Source organism: Neoarius graeffei, chromosome 6 (assembly GCF_027579695.1).
Source record: "Neoarius graeffei isolate fNeoGra1 chromosome 6, fNeoGra1.pri, whole genome shotgun sequence".
In the NCBI taxonomy this organism is placed as follows: Eukaryota; Metazoa; Chordata; class Actinopteri; order Siluriformes; family Ariidae; genus Neoarius; species Neoarius graeffei.
The window spans coordinates 93,701,784-93,728,858 of NC_083574.1; the positions used below are offsets into that span (position 1 = coordinate 93,701,784).

The 27,075-nt window shown below is 41.3% G+C and overlaps 1 protein-coding gene across 1 annotated transcript in view; it reads left to right on the forward strand.

Annotated features, from left to right (window-relative positions):
* kcnab1a (potassium voltage-gated channel subfamily A regulatory beta subunit 1a) overlaps positions 1–27,075 on the forward strand; it is a 292,071-nt gene that overhangs the window by 187,529 nt on the left and 77,467 nt on the right. Inside the window, exons 4-5 of the mRNA XM_060923049.1 lie at positions 18,323–18,402; positions 18,583–18,627. Coding sequence (XP_060779032.1) covers positions 18,323–18,402; positions 18,583–18,627 — 125 coding nt within the window. The remainder of the gene's footprint in view (positions 1–18,322; positions 18,403–18,582; positions 18,628–27,075) is intronic.

Here is a 27,075-nt window from a genome sequence, read left to right on the forward strand (position 1 = left end):
TACAAATATGATGCACCATCCAGCCCCAAAGAGTTGTTTACTCATCTGTGCCCAGATGTCCTCCAGAACTTTACATCATCCACTGTCCTCAGCGTCCTTGTCTTTATTTCCGAGAGGCCAAAAGACCAGAACCTCGGGGTGCAGCTGAGGCGAGGTCTCTCACCCCAGTTGTCCAGATCATCATCCCCCCAACACACACACACACAAATGGCTCAGTGGTCTCCTCAGGCACGCAAGATGGATGTGAGGTAGTGTTTTATGCTCAAGGCTTCAGTAACTCTAGGGCGACCAAAGAAAACTGCGAGGCAACATGATACATATTATTAAAAATAAAACTTAAGTAATCAGACATTCTAATAAATAATAATAATAAAAAAATCATGATAATTACAAAAAATAAATATAAAAATTTTAAATATAAAAAAAGAACAGGCATTAGAAGAAGAAACCTTTATTCGTCACATGCACACTTCAAGCACAGTGAAATTCATCCTCTGCATTTAACCCATCTGAAGCAGTGAACACACACTCAGAGCAGTGGGCAGCCACACCAGAGCACCCAAGGAGCAGTCAGGGGTTCGGTACCTTGCTCAAGGGCACCTCAGCACGTCAACCTAACTGCATGTCTTTGGATTGGGGGGGAAACCGGAGCACCCGGAGAAAACCCACGCAGACACAGGGAGAACATGCAAACTCCACACAGAAAGGCCCTCGGCGGCCTTTGGGCTCGAACTCGGAACCTTCTTGCTGTGAGGCAACCGTGCTAACCATTACACCACCATGCTACCCACGGTGGATATGCGGTGGCACGTGGATTTGTGTGTGTGTGTCACAAAGAGGCTCTCAATCCAACACCAAAGACAAGTCTTTTCACAGAACTCCACATCCTCAGGATCTTGTAACTATTCAAGGGCTGTTCAATGACTTGAGATTCTGTCATCTGTCCTTTTACATACTTTGATTGGACATTTTTGGGAAAAAATAAAATGACAGAGTAAATAACCCACCGTGTTCACAACTGTATTTCACACACACCTTCTCAATCATCACTGATGGTGTATATTTAAATAATATTGTCTGGCGTTGAGTGGTATATCAGATATATTCCATTCAGCTAGCATGATACTGAACGAGGCGAAGACAAACAGCTGAATGGAATATTTCTGATATACCACAAAAAAAAGCCAGCCAATATTATTATTATTATTATTATTATTATTATTATTATTATTATTATTATTATTATAGGGTTCATCGGTTTCATTTCTATACAAGTTATATCTGGGTATATACCATACACCTGGGGAATATAACTGTTGATCATGTAATAGAAAGCACTTTCTGTAGGATATGTGGAGTTCCTAACAAGGCTATTTTCTGAATTTGGTTGATCTCACTATCTCCTGGTATTCTCCCAAGGTGCTCACTCACTCCCTTTTTTATCACCCCTAGCACTCCAATTATGACTGGGATCATTTTAGTCGTCACACCACACATTCTAGACACTTTGATTTCCAGATCTTTATATTTCGACAACTTTTTTCAAATTCTTTCGTTGAATTATTATTATTATTATTATTATTATAATACACTCTCTTCATATCAGCATTCTCAAAGGCCAACGCTAGCTTACCTGCGACTCGGTGCTGTTAGGGCGGCAGTCCAGTTACCTTCCAGCCAGTGTAGCAGTAGCGTTAGCAAAGGTCAACACTAGCTTAAGGCCAATTTATGCTGACAACCCAGTCCTCGCAGATGGTGTCACAGATGGCGTCTGCGAAGCCCCCCCCCTTTGCAGATGCTCTGCGCGCACTTCCCAAAAATTGTGACCACCGCAGACAGCCTCGCAGACAGCGTCGCAGACAAGAGGGCTCTGATTGGTCCACTCTACATCCGCTGTACACGCACTTCTGCTTCCCTACTTTCCCAGTTTGTTTTGTTTTCACAACCGCCATTTTTAAAAACACGAGCGAAGATGGAGCAGCACAAAGAGCGGTTGATTGAGGAAGTGAGGAAGTACATCTATACGACTCCAGTTCTAGTCATTATAAGTAACCGGAGGATAAACACTCCACTAACCACACCCACCAACTACTCCTAGCGATTTCACGACTTCGTGCCCCCTTGCGTTGTGGCGGTGAATAACATCGCGCATGCCTATTACTCCCCGCTCAACGATAAATTACAACTGTCTGCGAAAAGCTATCTGCGAAAGCCTTGTCGCAAGAGCATGTAGAGGCCTTTACCCACAACTCGTTGCTCTTAGTGTGGCAGTCCAGTTATCTTCCAGCCGGTGTAGCATTGAGCAGTAGCATTAGCAAAGGTCAATGCTAGCTTACCCACAACTTGTTGCTCTTAACGTGGCAGTCCAGTTACCTTCCAGTCAGTGTACCATTGAGCAGTAGTGTTAACAAAGGCCAACGCTAGCTACCCACAACTTAGTGCTGTTAACATGGTAGTCCAGTTACCTTCCAGCCGGTGTAGTGTTAGCGAAGGCCAACGCTAGTGCAGTCAAGCAGAATATTATTATTATTTTCCCTGTGTAATTTACTTAGTTCTTTTTAAAATCAACATGGACAGCTGCACACAACGGAGCAACCTGGCAGCCAAAATTCTTTCAAAATCTTCCATTTTTAATGAAGCAAACCTGGCGGCCATGTTTGTTTACAAATTTTCACAGTCGCTTGCTAGCGCAGAAGTTTTACATCTCTGACGTGTGATGTCATGTTGTCTTGACAGCATGCAATGTTGTCATAATATTACACACTAATTCTCCATTGGGTAGAGTGATGTAATACAGGTAGGAAAAGCGATATGATAACAATATTGCATGTTATCAAACCAAATTAATGAAGCCCGATAGAAGGGAATAGAACACGTTTTTATTCCATGGTAAAAGTGTCCTGTATGGATAATATTATGTATTATGGTGTAGTTCGTGAAAAATATCGTCATGACTGTGACTCATCAGCTGCCTGAATCTAGAGTTTGGGTTTGAAAGAAATCAGCCCCAGCGACACTTCTCACTTCTTCACTCCATTCTGTGTGTTTTTCTTATGAATGTTAGAAACTTGGTTCTACAAAAATCCAAAATAATCCACTTTAAGACAGCAAATAATGTGACGTGAGGTGAGGTGGGTGCCAAACTAAAAGCTGATCCTGTTGCCCGTTTATCTTTGAAAGACAGCATGGCTGAGCTCTGCAGCATGTTTAAAGCAGTCAGACATGTTGAACTGCTCAGTAAAGTTATTGTTTTGGACAGAAATCTCCAATGAGATTAATGCGCTTCATGGCACCGAGCTCAGCCAAGACACATCTCATTAACTTAAGGAGCTTAAGTCTTCCTCTTTTCATTCTTCTTTCTCATCCCTTTTGCCTTCTCATTTTCTTTCTCTCCTTCTGCACATGAGGATCGTGGCGGGACTCAGATTATGGCTGAGCTGGAAAGACGGAATGTTTTCAAATTCCAGGCAGAACCTCAGAGAAGGCAAATCACATTAGATTAGCTGGTTTAGAAAAAGCCCTGAGGAGGTCATTTTGCACGTGCAAACAGATAGACGGACGGACGGACGGACGGACACACACACACACACACACACACACACACACACACACACACACACACACACACACAGTGCTCCGGAGAAAACTGTATAAGGGTCACTGCACAGTGATTATTCTGTGTCATTGAGAGAGCAAACTGATGCACTGACCTTACTGCTGCTCGTGAGAACTGAAACACTCTCAAACAAACCAACACCATTCAACATTCAACACACCTCAACACCATTCAACATTCAACACACCTCAACACACTTCAGCATTCAACACACCTCAACACACTTCAGCATTCAACACACCTCAACATTCAACACACCTCAACATTCAACACACCTCAACACACTTCAGCATTCAACACACCTCAACATTCAACACACCTCAACATTCAACACACCTCAACACACTTCAGCATTCAACACACCTCAACACACTTCAGCATTCAACACACCTCAACACACCTCAACATTCAACACACCTCAACACACTTCAGCATTCAACACACCTCAACATTCAACACACCTCAACACACCTCAACATTCAACACACCTCAACATTCAACACACCTCAACACACTTCAGCATTCAACACACCTCAACATTCAACACACCTCAACACACCTCAACATTCAACACACCTCAACATTCAACACACCTCAACACACTTCAGCATTCAACACACCTCAACATTCAACACACCTCAACACACTTCAGCATTCAACACACCTCAACACACCTCAACATTCAACACACCTCAACATTCAACACACCTCAACACACTTCAGCATTCAACACACCTCAACATTCAACACACCTCAACACACTTGAGCATTCAACACACCTCAACACACTTCAGCATTCAACACACCTCAACATTCAACACACCTCAACATTCAACACCTCAACACACTTCAACATTCAACACACTTCAACACACTTCAGCATTCAACACACCTCAACACACTTCAACATTCAACACACTTCAACATTAAACACACTTCAGCATTCAACACACCTCAACACACTTCAGCATTCAACACACCTCAACGTTCAACACACCTCAACATTCAACACCTCAACACACTTCAACATTCAACACACTTCAACATACTTCAGCATTCAACATACCTCAAGACACTTCAACATTCAACACACTTCAACAGTCAACACATCTCAACATTCAACACATCTGAACATTCAATACACCTCAACATTCAACACCTCAGCACACTTCAACATTCAACACACTTCAGCATTCAACACACCTCAACACACTTCAACATTCAACACACCTCAGCACACTTCAGCATTCAACACACCTCAACATTCAACACACCTCAACACACTTCAGCATTCAACACACCTCAACACACCTCAACATTCAACACACCTCAACATTCAACGCACCTCAACACACTTCAGCATTCAACACACCTCAACATTCAACACACCTCAACACACCTCAACATACTTCAGCATTCAACACACCTCAACACACTTCAGCATTCAACACACCTCAACACACTTCAGCATTCAACACACCTCAACATTCAACACACCTCAACACACCAACATTCAACACACCTCAACACACTTCAGCATTCAACACACCTCAACACACTTCAGCATTCAACACACCTCAACATTCAACACACCTCAACACACCTCAACATTCAACACACCTCAACACACCTCAACATTCAACACACCTCAACACACTTCAGCATTCAACACACCTCAACACACCTCAACATTCAACACACCTCAACACACTTCAGCATTCAACACACCTCAACACACTTCAGCATTCAACACACCTCAACGTTCAACACACCTCAACATTCAACACACCTCAACATTCAACACACCTCAACATTCAACACACCTCAGCACACTTCAACATTCAACACACCTCAACATTCAACACACCTCAGCACACTTCAACATTCAACACACCTCAACATACTTCAGAATTCAAAACACCTCAACACACTTCAGCATTCAACACACCTCAACACACTTCAGCATTCAACACACCTCAACATTCAACACACCTCAACATTCAACACACCTCAACATTCAACACCTCAACACACTTCAACATTCAACACACTTCAACACACTTCAGCATTCAACATACCTCAAGACACTTCAACATTCAACACACTTCAACATTCAACACATCTCAACATTCAAAACATCTCAACATTCAACACACCTCAACATTCAACACCTCAGCACACTTCAACATTCAACACACTTCAGCATTCAACACACCTCAACACACTTCAACATTCAACACACCTCAGCACACTTCAACATTCAACACACTTCAGCATTCAACACACTTCAGCATTCAACACACTTCAGCATTCAACACACCTCAACGTTCAACACACCTCAACATTCAACACACCTCAGCACACTTCAACATTCAACACACTTCAACACACTTCAGCATTCAACACACTTCAACACACTTCAACATTCAACACACTTCAACATTCAACACACCTCAACACACTTCAACATTCAACACACTTCAACATTCAACACACTTCAACATTCAACACACCTCAGCACACTTCAACATTCAACACACCTCAGCACACTTCAACATTCAACACACTTCAACACACTTCAGCATTCAACACACCTCAACATTCAACACACCTCAGCACACTTCAACATTCAACACACTTCACCACACTTCAGCATTCAACACACTTCAACACACTTCAACATTCAACACACTTCAACACACTTCAACATTCAACACACTTCAACACACTTCAGCATTCAACACACCTCAACACACTTCAGCATTCAACACACCTCAACACACTTCAACATTCAACACATCTCAACATTCAACACATCTCAACATTCAACACACCTCAACATTCAACACCTCAGCACACTTCAACATTCAACACACTTCAGCATTCAACACACCTCAACATACTTCAGCATTCAACACACCTCAACACACTTCAGCATTCAACACACCTCAACATTCAACACACCTCAACATTCAACACACCTCAGCACACTTGAACATTCAACACACGTCAACACACTTCAGCATTCAACACACTTCAACACACTTCAACATTCAACACACCTCAACATTCAACACACCTCAGCACACTTCAACATTCAACACACTTCAACACAGTTCAGCATTCAACACACCTCAACACACTTCAGCATTCAACATACCTCAAGACACTTCAACATTCAACACACCTCAACATTCAACACATCTCAACATTCAACACACCTCAACATTCAACACCTAGGCACACTTCAACATTCAACACACGTCAACACACTTCAGCATTCAACACACTTCAACACACTTCAACATTCAACACACCTCAACATTCAACACACCTCAGCACACTTCAACATTCAACACACTTCAACACAGTTCAGCATTCAACACACCTCAACACACTTCAGCATTCAACATACCTCAAGACACTTCAACATTCAACACATCTCAACATTCAACACATCTCAACATTCAACACACCTCAACATTCAACACCTAGGCACACTTCAACATTCAACACACTTCAGCATTCAACACACCTCAACACACTTCAACATTCAACACACCTCAGCACACTTCAGCATTCAACACACTTCAGCATTCAACACACTTCAACACACTTCAACATTCAACACACCTCAACGTTCAACACACCTCAACATTCAACACACCTCAGCACACTTCAACATTCAACACACTTCAGCATTCAACACACTTCAACACACTTCAACATTCAACACACCTCAACGTTCAACACACTTCAACATTCAACACACCTCAACACACTTCAACATTCAACACACTTCAACACACTTCAACATTCAACACACCTCAACATTCAACACACCTCAACACACTTCAGCATTCAACACACTTCAACACACTTCAACATTCAACACACCTCAACATTCAACACACCTCAGCACACTTCAACATTCAACACACTTCAACACACTTCAGCATTCAACACACCTCAACATTCAACACACCTCAACATTCAACACACCTCAGCACACTTCAACATTCAACACACCTCAACATACTTCAGCATTCAACACACCTCAACACACTTCAGCATTCAACACACCTCAACACACTTCAGCATTCAACACACCTCAACATTCAACACACCAACATTCAACACACCTCAACATTCAACACCTCAACACACTTCAACATTCAACACACTTCAACACACTTCAGCATTCAACACACCACAACACACTTCAACATTCAACACACTTCAACATTAAACACACTTCAGCATTCAACACACCTCAACACACTTCAGCATTCAACACACCTCAACGTTCAACACACCTCAACATTCAACACCTCAACACACTTCAACATTCAACACACTTCAACATACTTCAGCATTCAACATACCTCAAGACACTTCAACATTCAACACACTTCAACATTCAACACATCTCAACATTCAACACATCTGAACATTCAATACACCTCAACATTCAACACCTCAGCACACTTCAACATTCAACACACTTCAGCATTCAACACACCTCAACACACTTCAACATTCAACACACCTCAGCACACTTCAGCATTCAACATACTTCAGCATTCAACACACTTCAGCATTCAACACACCTCAACATTCAACACACCTCAGCACACTTCAACATTCAACACACTTCAACATTCAACACACTTCAACACACTTCAACATTCAACACACTTCAACACACTTCAGCATTCAACACACTTCAACATTCAACACACCTCAACATTCAACACACCTCAGCACACTTCAACCTTCAACACACCTCAACCTTCAACAGACCTCAACACACTGACATTCAACACACCAACATTCAACACACCTCAACATTCAACACACCTCAACACACCTCAACATTCAACACACCTCAACACACTTCAGCATTCAACACACCTCAACACACCTCAACATTCAACACACCTCAACACACCTCAACATTCAACACACCTCAACACACTTCAGCATTCAACACACCTCAACGTTCAACACACCTCAACATTCAACACACCTCAACATTCAACACACCTCAGCACACTTCAACATTCAACACACCTCAACACACCTCAACATTCAACACACCTCAACATTCAACACACCTCAGCACACTTCAACATTCAACACACCTCAGCATTCAACACACCTCAACATTCAACACACCTCAACATTCAACACACCTCAGCACACTTCAACATTCAACACACCTCAACATACTTCAGCATTCAACACACCTCAACACACTTCAGCATTCAACACACCTCAACACACTTCAGCATTCAACACACCTCAACATTCAACACACCTCAACATTCAACACACCTCAACATTCAACACCTCAACACACTTCAACATTCAACACACTTCAACACACTTCAGCATTCAACATACCTCAAGACACTTCAACATTCAACACATCTCAACATTCAACACATCTCAACATTCAACACACCTCAACATTCAACACCTCAACACACCAACATTCAACACCTCTGCACACTTCAACATTCAACACACTTCAGCATTCAACACACTTCAACATTCAACACACTTCAACATTCAACACACTTCAGCATTCAACACACTTCAGCATTCAACACACTTCAACATTCAACACACTTCAGCATTCAACACACTTCAACACACTTCAACATTCAACACACCTCAACGTTCAACACACCTCAACATTCAACACACCTCAACATTCAACACACCTCAACGTTCAACACACCTCAACATTCAACACACCTCAACATTCAACATACCTCAGCACACTTCAACATTCAACACACTTCAACACACTTCAGCATTCAACACACTTCAACACACTTCAGCATTCAACACACTTCAACACACTTCAACATTCAACACACTTCAACATTCAACACACTTCAACACACTTCAACATTCAACACACTTCAACACACTTCAGCATTCAACACACTTCACTTCAACATTCAACACACTTCAACACACTTCAACATTCAACACACCTCAACATTCAACACACCTCAGCACACTTCAACATTCAACACACCTCAACACACTTCAGCATTCAACACACTTCAACACACTTCAACATTCAACACACCTCAGCACACTTCAACATTCAACACACTTCAACACACTTCAGCATTCAACACACTTCAACACACTTCAGCATTCAACACACCTCAACACACTTCAGCATTCAACACACCTCAACACACCTCAACATTCAACACACTTCAATATTCAACACATCTCAACATTCAACACATCTCAACATTCAACACACCTCAACATTCAACACCTCAGCACACTTCAACATTCAACACACTTCAGCATTCAACACACCTCAACATACTTCAGCATTCAACACACCTCAACACACTTCAGCATTCAACACACCTCAACATTCAACACACCTCAACATTCAACACACCTCAACATTCAACACACCTCAGCACACTTCAACATTCAACACACCTCAACACACTTCAGAATTCAACACACCTCAGCACACTTCAACATTCAACACACCTCAACATACTTCAGCATTCAACACACCTCAACATTCAACACACCTCAACATTCAACACACCTCAACATTCAATACACCTCAGCACACTTCAACATTCAACACACCTCAACATACTTCAGCATTCAACACACCTCAACACACTTCAGCATTCAACACACCTCAACACACTTCAGCATTCAACACACCTCAACGTTCAACACACCTCAACATTCAACACCTCAACACACTTCAACATTCAACACACTTCAACACACTTCAGCATTCAACATACCTCAAGACACTTCAACATTCAACACATCTCAACATTCAACACATCTCAACATTCAACACACCTCAACATTCAACACCTAGGCACACTTCAACATTCAACACACTTCAGCATTCAACACACCTCAACACACTTCAACATTCAACACACCTCAGCACACTTCAGCATTCAACACACTTCAGCATTCAACACACTTCAACACACTTCAACATTCAACACACCTCAACGTTCAACACACCTCAACATTCAACACACCTCAGCACACTTCAACATTCAACACACTTCAACACACTTCAGCATTCAACACACCTCAACGTTCAACACACCTCAACATTCAACACACCTCAACATTCAACACACTTCAACATTCAACACACCTCAACATTCAACACACCTCAGCACACTTCAACATTCAACACACCTCAGCACACTTCAACATTCAACACACCTCAACACACTTCAACACACTTCAACATTCAACACACCTCAACATTCAACACACCTCAACACACTTCAGCATTCAACACACTTCAACACACTTCAACATTCAACACACCTCAACATTCAACACACCTCAGCACACTTCAACATTCAACACACTTCAACACACTTCAGCATTCAACACACTTCAACACACTTCAGCATTCAACACACTTCAACACACTTCAACATTCAACACACTTCAACACACTTCAGCATTCAACACACCTCAGCACACTTCAACATTCAACACACCTCAGCACACTTCAACATTCAACACACCTCAACATACTTCAGCATTCAACACACCTCAACACACTTCAGCATTCAACACACGTCAACATTCAACACACCTCAACATTCAACACACCTCAACATTCAACACACCTCAGCACACTTCAACATTCAACACACGTCAACACACTTCAGCATTCAACACACTTCAACACACTTCAACATTCAACACACCTCAACATTCAACACCCCTCAGCACACTTCAACATTCAACACACTTCAACACAGTTCAGCATTCAACACACCTCAACACACTTCAGCATTCAACATACCTCAAGACACTTCAACATTCAACACATCTCAACATTCAACACATCTCAACATTCAACACCTAGGCACACTTCAACATTCAACACACTTCAGCATTCAACACACCTCAACACACTTCAACATTCAACACACCTCAGCACACTTCAACATTCAACACACTTCAGCATTCAACACACTTCAACACACTTCAACATTCAACACACCTCAACGTTCAACACACCTCAACATTCAACACACCTCAGCACACTTCAACATTCAACACACTTCAACACACTTCAGCATTCAACACACCTCAACGTTCAACACACCTCAACATTCAACACACCTCAACATTCAACACACCTCAGCACACTTCAACATTCAACACACCTCAGCACACTTCAACATTCAACACACCTCAACACACTTCAACATTCAACACACTTCAACACACTTCAGCATTCAACACACCTCAACGTTCAACACACCTCAACATTCAACACACCTCAACATTCAACACACTTCAACATTCAACACACCTCAGCACACTTCAACATTCAACACACCTCAACACACTTCAACATTCAACACACTTCAACACACTTCAACATTCAACACACCTCAACATTCAACACACCTCAACACACTTCAGCATTCAACACACTTCAACACACTTCAACATTCAACACACCTCAACATTCAACACACCTCAGCACACTTCAACATTCAACACACTTCAACACACTTCAGCATTCAACACACCTCAACATTCAACACACCTCAACATTCAACACACCTCAGCACACTTCAACATTCAACACACCTCAACATACTTCAGCATTCAACACACCTCAACACACTTCAGCATTCAACACACCTCAACACACTTCAGCATTCAACACACCTCAACATTCAACACACCTCAACATTCAACACACCTCAACATTCAACACCTCAACACACTTCAACATTCAACACACTTCAACACACTTCAGCATTCAACACACCTCAACACACTTCAACATTCAACACACTTCAACATTAAACACACTTCAGCATTCAACACACCTCAACACACTTCAGCATTCAACACACCTCAACGTTCAACACACCTCAACATTCAACACCTCAACACACTTCAACATTCAACACACTTCAACATACTTCAGCATTCAACATACCTCAAGACACTTCAACATTCAACACACTTCAACATTCAACACATCTGAACATTCAATACACCTCAACATTCAACACCTCAGCACACTTCAACATTCAACACACTTCAGCATTCAACACACCTCAACACACTTCAACATTCAACACACCTCAGCACACTTCAGCATTCAACACACCTCAACATTCAACACACCTCAACATTCAACACACCTCAGCACACTTCAACATTCAACACACTTCAGCATTCAACACACCTCAACACACTTCAACATTCAACACACCTCAGCACACTTCAGCATTCAACATACTTCAGCATTCAACAAACCTCAACATTCAACACACCTCAGCACACTTCAACATTCAACACACTTCAACATTCAACACACTTCAACACACTTCAACATTCAACACACTTCAACACACTTCAGCATTCAACACACTTCAACATTCAACACACCTCAACGTTCAACACACCTCAACATTCAACACACCTCAACATTCAACACACCTCAACACACTAACATTCAACACACCAACATTCAACACACCAACATTCAACACACCTCAACATTCAACACACCTCAACACACTTCAGCATTCAACACAGCTCAACACACCTCAACATTCAACACACCTCAACACACCTCAACATTCAACACACCTCAACACACTTCAGCATTCAACACACCTCAACGTTCAACACACCTCAACATTCAACACACCTCAACATTCAACACACCTCAACACACCTCAACATTCAACACACCTCAACATTCAACACACCTCAGCACACTTCAACATTCAACACACCTCAGCATTCAACACACCTCAACATTCAACACACCTCAGCACACTTCAACATTCAACACACCTCAACATACTTCAGCATTCAACACACCTCAACACACTTCAGCATTCAACACACCTCAACACACTTCAGCATTCAACACACCTCAACATTCAACACACCTCAACATTCAACACACCTCAACATTCAACACCTCAACACACTTCAACATTCAACACACTTCAACACACTTCAGCATTCAACATACCTCAAGACACTTCAACATTCAACACATCTCAACATTCAACACATCTCAACATTCAACACACCTCAACATTCAACACCTCAACACACCAACATTCAACACCTCAGCACACTTCAACATTCAACACACTTCAGCATTCAACACACTTCAGCATTCAACACACTTCAGCATTCAACACACTTCAACACACTTCAACATTCAACACACCTCAACGTTCAACACACCTCAACATTCAACACACCTCATCATTCAACACACCTCAACGTTCAACACACCTCAACATTCAACACACCTCAACATTCAACATACCTCAGCACACTTCAACATTCAACACACTTCAACACACTTCAGCATTCAACACACTTCAACACACTTCAGCATTCAACACACTTCAACACACTTCAACATTCAACACACTTCAACACACTTCAGCATTCAACACACTTCACTTCAACATTCAACACACTTCAACACACTTCAACATTCAACACACCTCAACATTCAACACACCTCAGCACACTTCAACATTCAACACACCTCAACACACTTCAGCATTCAACACACTTCAACACACTTCAACATTCAACACACCTCAGCACACTTCAACATTCAACACACTTCAACACACTTCAGCATTCAACACACTTCAACACACTTCAGCATTCAACACACCTCAACACACTTCAGCATTCAACACACCTCAACACACCTCAACATTCAACACACTTCAACATTCAACACATCTCAACATTCAACACATCTCAACATTCAACACACCTCAACATTCAACACCTCAGCACACTTCAACATTCAACACACTTCAGCATTCAACACACCTCAACATACTTCAGCATTCAACACACCTCAACACACTTCAGCATTCAACACACCTCAACATTCAACACACCTCAACATTCAACACACCTCAACATTCAACACACCTCAGCACACTTCAACATTCAACACACCTCAACACACTTCAGAATTCAACACACCTCAGCACACTTCAACATTCAACACACCTCAACATACTTCAGCATTCAACACACCTCAACACACTTCAGCATTCAACACACCTCAACATTCAACATACCTCAACATTCAACACACCTCAACATTCAATACACCTCAGCACACTTCAACATTCAACACACCTCAACATACTTCAGCATTCAACACACCTCAACACACTTCAGCATTCAACACACCTCAACACACTTCAACATTCAACACACCTCAGCACACTTCAGCATTCAACATACCTCAAGACACTTCAACATTCAACACACCTCAACGTTCAACACACCTCAACATTCAACACCTCAACACACTTCAACATTCAACACACTTCAACACACTTCAGCATTCAACATACCTCAAGACACTTCAACATTCAACACATCTCAACATTCAACACATCTCAACATTCAACACACCTCAACATTCAACACCTAGGCACACTTCAACATTCAACACACTTCAGCATTCAACACACCTCAACACACTTCAACATTCAACACACCTCAGCACACTTCAGCATTCAACACACTTCAGCATTCAACACACTTCAACACACTTCAACATTCAACACACCTCAACGTTCAACACACCTCAACATTCAACACACCTCAGCACACTTCAACATTCAACACACTTCAACACACTTCAGCATTCAACACACCTCAACGTTCAACACACCTCAACATTCAACACACCTCAACATTCAACACACTTCAACATTCAACACACCTCAACATTCAACACACCTCAGCACACTTCAACATTCAACACACCTCAGCACACTTCAACATTCAACACACCTCAACACACTTCAACATCCAACACACTTCAACACACTTCAGCATTCAACACACCTCAACGTTCAACACACCTCAACATTCAACACACCTCAACATTCAACACACCTCAGCACACTTCAACATTCAACACACCTCAGCACACTACAACATTCAACACACCTCAACACACTTCAACACACTTCAACATTCAACACACCTCAACATTCAACACACCTCAACACACTTCAGCATTCAACACACTTCAACACACTTCAACATTCAACACACCTCAACATTCAACACACCTCAGCACACTTCAACATTCAACACACTTCAACACACTTCAGCATTCAACACACTTCAACACACTTCAACATTCAACACACTTCAACACACTTCAGCATTCAACACACCTCAGCACACTTCAACATTCAACACACCTCAGCACACTTCAACATTCAACACACCTCAACATACTTCAGCATTCAACACACCTCAACACACTTCAGCATTCAAAACACCTCAACATTCAACACACCTCAACATTCAACACACCTCAACATTCAATACACCTCAGCACACTTCAACATTCAACACACCTCAACATACTTCAGCATTCAACACACCTCAACACACTTTAGCATTCAACACACCTCAACACACTTCAGCATTCAACACACCTCAACGTTCAACACACCTCAACATTCAACACCTCAACACACTTCAACATTCAACACACTTCAACACACTTCAGCATTCAACACACCTCAACACACTTCAACATTCAACACACCTCAACACACTTCAGAATTCAACACACCTCAGCACACTTCAACATTCAACACACTTCAGCATTCAACACACCTCAACACACTTCAGCATTCAACACACCGCAATATTCAACACCTCAACACACTTCAACATTCAACACACTTCAACACACTTCAACATTCAACATACCTCAAGACACTTCAACATTCAACACACCTCAGCACACTTCAACATTCAACACACCTCAACATACTTCAGCATTCAACACACCTCAACACACTTCAGCATTCAACACACCTCAACATTCAACACACCTCAACATTCAACACACCTCAACATTCAATACACCTCAGCACACTTCAACATTCAACACACCTCAACATACTTCAGCATTCAACACACCTCAACACACTTCAGCATTCAACACACCTCAACACACTTCAGCATTCAACACACCTCAACGTTCAACACACCTCAACATTCAACACCTCAACACACTTCAACATTCAACACACTTCAACACACTTCAGCATTCAACACACCTCAACACACTTCAACATTCAACACACTTCAGCATTCAACACACCTCAACACACTTCAGCATTCAACACACCGCAATATTCAACACCTCAACACACTTCAACATTCAACACACTTCAACACACTTCAACATTCAACATACCTCAAGACACTTCAACATTCAACACACTTCAACATTCAACACATCTCAACATTCAACAGACCTCAACATTCAACACCTCAGCACACTTCAACATTCAACACACTTCAGCATTCAACACACCTCAACACACTTCAACATTCAACACACCTCAGCACACTTCAGCATTCAACACACTTCAGCATTCAACACACTTCAGCATTCAACACACCTCAACGTTCAACACACCTCAACATTCAACACACCTCAACATTCAACACACCTCAGCACACTTCAACATTCAACACACTTCAACATTCAACACACTTCAACACACTTCAACATTCAACACACTTCAACATTCAACACACCTCAACATTCAACACACCTCAGCACACTTCAACATTCAACACACCTCAACCTTCAACACACCTCAACCTTCAACAGACCTCAACACACTAACATTCAACACACCAACATTCAACACACCTCAACACACCTCAACATTCAACGCACCTCAACACACCTCAACATTCAACACCTCAGCGCACTTCAACATTCAACGCACCTCAACACACTTCAACATTCAATGCACCTCAACACACCTCAACATTCAACACACCAACACACTTCAACACACCAAAACACTTCAACACAGCTCAACCTTCAATACACCTCAACATTCAACACACTTCAACATTCAACACACCTCAACACACCTCAACATTCAACACCTCAGCACACTTCAACATTCAATACACTTCAACACACCTCAACATTCAACATACCTCAACACACTAACATTCAACACACCAACACACCAAAACACTTCAACACAGCTCTACCTTCAATACAGCTCAACATTCAACACACCTCAACACACCAACACACCTCAACACACCTCAACACAGCTCAACCTTCAATACACCTCAACATTCAACACACCTCAACACACTTCAACATTCAACATATTTCAACACACCAACACACCTCAACATTCAACACACTTCAGGATACCTCAACACACCCGAGGTTGTGTGTGTGTGTGTGTGTGTGTGTGTGTGTGTGTCAGAGAGACAGAAAGGCAGGGCAGTGATCAACATAATGTAATAAGAACAGGAACTAACTTGTTTCACACCATCAAGTGCAACAATAAATGGATAAATGTGCAATGTATTGTTCTTGAATTTAAAAAAAAAAGTCAGTGGCAAATTACTGTGGTATAAAAGGAATAAACCAAGTTGTGATGCCTTGTTATCAGAAAATTATCAAATTCGGGGTTGAAACCGTCCTTCATTGATTATTTTCCTGTAACAGCATGACACAAAGTTTTCTTCCTTTCTGAACAAACTGAAGAGTGAGGGTTTAACCTTATATCATTGTTCATGTCTCACTGTGTGTGTGTGTGTGTGTTGTAGGTAGCAGAGCAGCTGATGACCATAGCCTATGAGAGCGGCGTGAACCTGTTTGACACAGCCGAGGTTTACGCTGCAGGAAAGTGAGTGAGAAATGAACTCAGGTTGGAGAGGTGGTGGTTTAATGATCAGAGGGTTGTGAGTTCAAATCATGGCTCAGATCCGTAACTCTCACTGCTCCAGAGGCACTGGAATATGTACTGTAGTATATAACAATAAAAGGTGTGAGGAGGTCTAATGATCTTCCCTGCTGTCTTCCACAGAGCTGAAGTCATCCTGGGAAACATTATCAAGAAAAAGTGCTGGAGGTATTGTGTGTGTGTGTGTGTGTGAGAGAGAGAGAGAGTAAATTTGATTTAGCTTGAATCCACTTGGGTGTGATGTGCCATGCCACTTCCTGGCTACTCGACTCGGTCAAACAGTTAAACAGGGAAACCTGAAAGAGAAGGAGAGGCAAAATACACACAGTGTGAGACAAAACTGGTTTCACCACAGAAAACTACACCTTAGAACTCTGCTTATAGCAAAGGTAAATTAATAAATGTATCAAAGATTAATGCATATATACAGTACTGTGCAAAAGTCTTAGCCCCCCTATTTTTTCCATGCAAACTTTGTTATAGATTTCTATTTTCTGATTTCTACATTATTGAGTCAAAATATTACAAATACATTTTAGAGTTCCAAGTGTTTGGGGTTTTTTTTTCCCAGCACAAAATTAAAATATTACAGGAAAAAAAAAGTTTGTATCTGAGCAGCATATGCCATAAAAGAGCATTTTTCAGATTAAAAAAGAAAACATAATGAAGGCTGCTGGGTTTTGGTGCAAAATGAAGAAGTGAGTGTGACGGTCAAAGTGTCCAGAAGAACTGTGGCTGGTTCTGTAAGATGCTCAGTAAAACCTGCAGCTCATTTCCGCATAAAACTGCACTCACTGGACCTCAGACTAAAGCAAAGAGTCGTCTCACGCCAAATATCGACTTTGTTATATTAATTTACAACCCCGATTCCAAAAAAGTTGGGACAAAGTACAAATTGTAAATAAAAACGGAATACAATGATGTGGAAGTTTCAAAATTCCATATTTTATTCAGAATAGAACATAGATGACATATCAAATGTTTAAACTGAGAAAATGTATCATTTAAAGAGAAAAATTAGGTGATTTTTAAAATTCATGACAACAACACATCTCAAAAAAGTTGGGACAAGGCCATGTTTCCCACTGTGAGACATCCCCTTTTCTCTTTACAACAGTCTGTAAACGTCTGGGGACTGAGGAGACAAGTTGCTCAAGTTTAGGGATAGGAATGTTAACCCATTCTTGTCTAATGTAGGATTCTAGTTGCTCAACTGTCTTCTGTTTTATGATGCGCCAAATGTTTTCTATGGGTGAAAGATCTGGACTGCAGGCTGGCCAGTTCAGTACCCGGACCCTTCTTCTACACAGCCATGATGCTGTAATTGATGCAGTATGTGGTTTGGCATTGTCATGTTGGAAAATGCAAGGTCTTCCCTGAAAGAGACGTCGTCTGGATGGGAGCATACCGTATGTTGCTCTAGAACCTGGATATACCTTTCAGCATTGATGGTGTCTTTCCAGATGTGTAAGCTGCCCATGCCACACGCACTAATGCAACCCCATACCATCAGAGATACAGGCTTCTGAACTGAGCGCTGATAACAACTTGGGTCGTCCTTCTCCTCTTTAGTCCGAATGACACGGTGTCCCTGATGTCCATAAAGAACTTCAAATTTTGATTCATCTGACCACAGAACAGTTTTCCACTTTGCCACAGTCCATTTTAAATGAGCCTTGGCCCAGAGAAGACGTCTGCGCTTCTGGATCGTGTTTAGATACGGCTTCTTCTTTGAACTATAGAGTTTTAGCTGGCAACGGCGGATGGCACGGTGAATTGTGTTCACAGATAATGTTCTCGGGAAATATTCCTGAGCCCATTTTGTGATTTCCAATACAGAAGCATGCCTGTATGTGATGCAGTGCCGTCTAAGGGCCCGAAGATCACGGGCACCCAGTATGGTTTTCCGGCCTTGACCCTTACGCACAGAGATTCTTCCAGATTCTCTGAATCTTTTGATGATATTATGCATTGTAGATGATGATATGTTCAAACTCTTTGCAATTTTACACTGTCGAACTCCTTTCTGATATTGCTCCACTATTTGTCGGCGCAGAATTAGGGGGATTGGTGATCCTCTTCCCATCTTTACTTCTGAGAGCCGCTGCCACTCCAAGATGCTCTTTTTATACCCAGTCATGTTAATGACCTATTGCCAATTGACCTAATGAGTTGCAATTTGGTCCTCCAGCTGTTCCTTTTTTGTACCTTTAACTTTTCCAGCCTCTTATTGCCCCTGTCCCAACTTTTTTGAGATGTGTTGCTGTCATGAAATTTCAAATGAGCCAATATCTGGCATGAAATTTCAAAATGTCTCACTTTCGACATTTGATATGTTGTCTCTGTTCTATTGTGAATACAATATCAGTTTTTGAGATTTGTAAATTATTGCATTCCGTTTTTATTTACAATTTGTACTTTGTCCCAACTTTTTTGGAATCGGGGTTGTATTATGGCTTACTGATTACTGCTTATAGTATTTTTTTTCATGTTGAAACATTTTATTTCATTATTTTTGAAGCCATTTTTGGTCAATAGCATTTCTTTACATGTGCCTGAGATTTTTCTACAGTACTGTATACAACTTTTTTTTTTTACAGACCATGATATATCTGAGTGAGGAAGAACAAATATGAATAATTGTTGGAAATACAAGTCCAGTAGAACATACAGCAACTTTTGTACATAAAAGCTTTTATTTTTGCCCTTTTCATACTTTTCTCCACTGGATGCTGAACTAACAGGAAACGCTGTTTATGATCTGCATATAAGTAAATATATGCATTTTGTTTGTTTATTTGTTTGTTTGTTTCTGTCATTTCATCAAAATTCTTTCAACATTTTTATTTTACTTTTTCCTTTCTTTCAAATTTATATCTATATATTTATGTATGGGCAGCATGGTGGTGTAGTGGTTAGCGCTGTCGCCTCACAGCAAGAAGGTCCGGGTTCGAGCCCTGTGGCCGGCGAGGGCCTTTCTGTGTGGAGTTTGCATGTTCTCCCCGTGTCCGCGTGGGTTTCCTCCGGGTGCTCCGGTTTCCCCCACAGTCCAAAGACATGCAGATTAGGTTAACTGGTGACTCTAAATTGAGCGTAGGTGTGAATGTGAGTGTGAATGGTTGTCTGTGTCTATGTGTCAGCCCTGTGATGACCTGGCGACTTGTCCAGGGTGTACCCCGCCTTTCGCCCGTAGTCAGCTGGGATAGGCTCCAGCTTGCCTGCGACCCTGTAGAAGGATAAAGCAGCTACAGATAATGAGATATTTATGTATATTTTTTAACAAAGTGGCATTTTCTGCTAATAATAGCTTTTTTAAAAGCTGACCCTACAGTATATTTTAGATCAATTTTAAAAGACTTATACTATTACACTCAAAGTCAAATTTTTACATACTACACCTAGGCTTAGAGTGCATATTCTGGACCAATTTTTTTTAAATCTGAAAGTACGTCCCTTTACACACTCATCCAGAAGGGTAATTTTGCACAAGGCCATCTGTCTACAGCAGAAAAAAATAAAATAACAAAACGCGTCTGGAAAAATCCCAAGGGAGTCTGGAGCCAGATTCGCGACGTCACCTGCGGAAGCGCCAGCAGGCTGCGCGAGCTTTGCACGGTTTCAGTGCAGAGCCTGTGTACACCAAGCGCTCCCATTTCTCTCTCATTGTCCGGTCTTTTGGGAAACGATGAGTACTAATCCCATCAAGATTGGTGTTGGTACACCCTCCAACGATACATCTGTTAACCATTTTAATAATTACGCGATAACGTTGAAGAAATTTGCAGAAAACCACCAGGTCGTTTTCTCACAAACAAACCAGCGCTGACGTAGGATTCAGAAGAAGGTGTCCCGCACATGATGCCACGAAAATCAGTGTTTGCCGGGAAATCCAAATGCCAAGTTTTTTCAGAGGCGGACCAATTCAACTCAAATGGCTTGATTTCAACTGAATTTTTCTGGTATTGCGCAAGGTAAAAAAAATTGCAGAGAATGCAGAATGTGACAGATATTTGACCAAAGTTTAATATAAAATAGGAGAATTACATTGATCTCGCTCCTGAATTTACCTGTGATACGCACTTTAAGATATTAAATCTCAGTTTTTCACAAGTCATTTTATAACCATCAAATCGAGACAGATTTATTTCAGCTTTAATTCACTATCAGAATTCCAGTGGGACAAACGTCTACATGCACCAGTAAACAGAAATTGTAATGTATGTCATCGTCTTTTCAAAGGTTCTGATTTGTTCTCCAGTTGGATAAAATCAAATCTGAACTTATGGAGGAAAAAGGGTGAGACTTTTATATACTACCGTTCAAAAGTTTGGGGTCACTTTGAAATGTCCTTATTTTTGAAAGAAAAGCACTGTTCTGTTCAATGAAGATCACTTTAAACTAATCAGAAATCCACTCTATACATTGCTAATGTGGTAAATGACTATTCTAGCTGCAAATGTCTGGTTTTTGGTGCAATATCTCCATAGGTGTATAGAGGCCCATTTCCAGCAACTCTCACTCCAGTGTTCTAATGGTACAATGTGTTTGCTCATTGCCTCAGAAGGCTAATGGATGATTAGAAAACCCTTGTACAATCATGTTAGCACAGCTGAAAACAGTTGAGCTCTTTAGAGAAGCTATAAAAATGTCTCGACTATATTTTCTATTCATTTTACAACTTATGGTGGGAAATAAAAGTGTGACTTTTCATGGAAAACACAAAATTGTCTGGGAGACCCCAAACTTTTGAATGGTAGTGTATCTGAACACCATCCCAACTGTGAAACATAGAGGTGGTAGCATAGTGAAAGCAAAGGATCATCTTAGTCTTCCAGCAGGACAATGATCCCAAGCATCACCTCCAAAGTGGACGTTTACAACAGTGAAAGTAAATAAAAGTTTAAATCATTTTGTCTCTTAAGCCCGGCGCACACAGGCAATTTTCCGTCGCTTGGTCGTGCAACTTTTTGACGCAAGCAAAAAATTGCTTCGTGTGCAGATATTTGCGACGGTGATTTTTTTTTTTATTGCTTGCGACAGATCGCAGGTATCAAACATGCTTGATATTCTGTGACAAAAAATTGCCAGTCACTGACTTGTCGCAGAGATATCGCCGCATGTGCGTGTCTTTGCGATAACGAAGTGATCACCTTCAAAGGTTAAGCCAATCTCCGCCCGTGAAGTAGTCACATGATTTCCACGTGACTTGCATACCCCTCCTCATCTCACCCGCTGATTGCAGAGAGCACGCACATGCAGCTACCCGAGAGGGGAAACTTGCGTCCAAAAATCGCAATACGCTTGCGATGAGAAGTCGGCCGTGTGCGCCAGGCTTTAGCTATTATTTTAAAATGACCTCTTCGTATGTACCCTTATAGTTTGTTTCAGTTCAAATATTTTCCTTTTTTTCTTTATTTCAGCTCCATCTATCAGTACATCACATATCTTCATCAAAGTGACCATTTTCTGCTTAAAAAAAGTATTAAGATTTTTTATTTTAATTTTTTTAATTTTTAAAATTATTTTTAATTTAATTATTCATTTTAATTATTATTACCTCACCCGTGATGGAGTAAACAGGACAAGATATTGTAATCAGTGTTTGTTTGTTTGTTTGTTAGCAATCTAGCGTCTCGACGGTTGCACCAATTGACTTCAAATTTTCAGGGTGGGTGGGCAATGGTCTGTAGATTACCTGATTAAATTTTGGGGGAAATCAGGTCAAGGTCAAGGTCACCGTAAAGGTCAACCTTTTGGTAAAAATAACATTTTCCATTATAACTCAAAAACGGTTGCTGATAGACAGATATTTACTATTATGAGCATACAGGAACTCCCATATGGCCTTTCATTTGGCACCATGATGCTTGAGTGATCTTGAAAGGTCAAACTCAAGGTCATGGATTTTCAGAGGGCTGTAACTTGAAAACGGTTGATGGTAGACAGATATTTACCATTATCAACTTATAGGAAGTGCCATATGGGCTTTCATTTGGTACCATGAACTTTGACCTTGAGTGACCCTGAAAGATCAAACTGAAGGTCATGGGTTTTCAAAGGGCTACACGTTTAAAATGGTTCATGATAGCCAGATGTTTACCATTATCACCATATAAGAAGTCCAATATGGGCTTTCAGTTGCCGCCTTGACCTTGAATGACTTTGAAATGTCAAACTCAAGGTCATGGATTTTCATCGGATTATAACCTGACAGCTGATGATTGAGAAATATTACCATTATCAACATATAGGTATAAAATAAGTGCTGCCAGGCAAGGTTTATTTTGCCTGGCAACACTTGTTTTTAATTATTTTGCAATTTCATCTCATCTCATTTCATCTCATTATCTCTAGCCGCTTTATCCTGTTCTACAGGGTCACAGGCAAGCTGGAGCCTATCCCAGCTGACTACGGGCGAAAGGCGGGGTTCACCCTGGACAAGTCGCCAGGTCATCACAGGGCTGACACATAGACACAGACAACCATTCACACTCACATTCACACCTACGGTCAATTTAGAGTCACCAGTTAACCTAACCTGCATGTCTTTGGACTGTGGGGGAAACCGGAGCACCCGGAGGAAACCCACGCGGACACGGGGAGAACATGCAAACTCCGCACAGAAAGGCCCTCGCCGGCCACGGGGCTCGAACCCGGACCTTCTTGCTGTGAGGCGACAGCGCTAACCACTACACCACCATGCTGCCCTATTTTGCAATTTACTTATTTTAATTTTTTTTATTCTTCATATTTTAATTTTTTAATTTTTTTAAATGCATTTCTTTTAAAGCTGACACTTGAGTTTTACTTCATCAGAGAGATAAAACCATGTGAATATCACTGAGCGCTCTATGGCTGAAGCTGGATTAAATTATTTAATCAATGCAGCTCCATACTGCGCTTTTTTAAAATCACTTTTCCTTCTAATAGACTGTCAGTAAAAAGTGTGACGACGCAGTGATTCGACTCACAGCAACTCAGAGATTTCTTAAGCGTTCTGCAGTGTGTGTGTGTGTGTGTGTGAGATGTTAGTGTTCAATGTGTAACTGATGCCGTTAACATCTAGATTTCGAGATCCTGAAGATCCTCATCCTGAGTGTGTGTAAGACTGTACACACAGGATGGAGGTGTTTATCTCAGGCTCATCAACATCCCCAGGTCTTTTGCAGACAAAATATTTTTCAACCTAAATGTTTTATAAATGAGCTCATTTGCAAAGTGTAAAACAAGGCCTTGTGCGATCTGCAGTAAGGCAGCAAAGCACCTGCAGAGATCCAATTCCCTGAAAGAACTCGGATGCAGGTTTGTTTTTCTGGCATTTCAGGGTTTTTTGTGAATTTTATGTGAGACTGAGTGCTATATGTCTTCTTAATCCCTCCACTGAGGATTAAACTGCTGGATTGATGTTTATTAGCTAGCTCTCTCTCTCTCTCTCTCTCTCTCTCTCTCATTGACTCTTTCCTCTACTCCATTAAAAAAAAAATCAATCACATCCCTTATGTACCAGATCATTTAAGCATTGGATTTACCTGGATATGCGTCATAATGTCCTCGAAACCAATCAGATTCCAGAAAGATATTTATGAGCACACATGGGCACCATTTATTAGCGCTGTGCAATTTTCAACTTCATGTTCGGTTTCTTGAGTGAAAAAACTGAACACAGCTTCATATTGTGCACAAAATCAAAAAGAGTGACTCAGCACTGAACTGACAACAATTTTATTTCAGGATAAAGGATCCAGAGATGCACTGAAATTACCACGCTGTAGTACAACCTAATTCAGTGCTAATGAAATGCTCATGTCCAAAAACTGAGTTCTGTGAGTCAGAAATTTTCTACAAAAATAATTTTTCATGGATGATTTGAAATACTGTATGGGAATGAGGAAAGTTTCGCAAAATTAATTTTGTACCTGTCGTATTAGAGCCAAACGTGGCGCCAGACTACATTTCCCATCAGCCCCTGCACGTCACAAAAGATCATGAGCACCTGAGTCACGTTAATAGTCATCTGTAGACCTCTGACTGAACTCGTGTTTGTCGTGTTGACTTCCTGTTCATGTGTTTTTCTGTGTTGAACTTATTAATCTGCACTTCATCCATCTCCGACTCTGATACCCATGACCTGACACCTGACACCCGACGCTTGAGACCTGATACCTGACACCCGATACCTAATACTTGACACCTGACACTCGATACCCGACACCTGACACCTGACACCCGACACCTGATACCCCATACCTGACACCTGATACCCGAGACCTGACACCTGATACCTGACAACCTAATACCTAATAATTGACACCTGATTCTCAATACCCGATACCTAATACTTGACACCTGATACTCGATACTTGACACCTAATAGCCAATACCTGACACCCGACAACTGATACCCAATACCAGACACCTGATACCTGACACCCCATACCTGATACTAGACACCTGATATTCGATACCCGACACCTGGTATCCAATACCTGACACCTGATACCCGTGAGCTGACACCCAACACCTGATACCTAACACCCGATACCTAATACTTGACACCTGATACTCGATATCCAACACCTGATATCCAATACCTGACACCTGATACCCGATACCCTA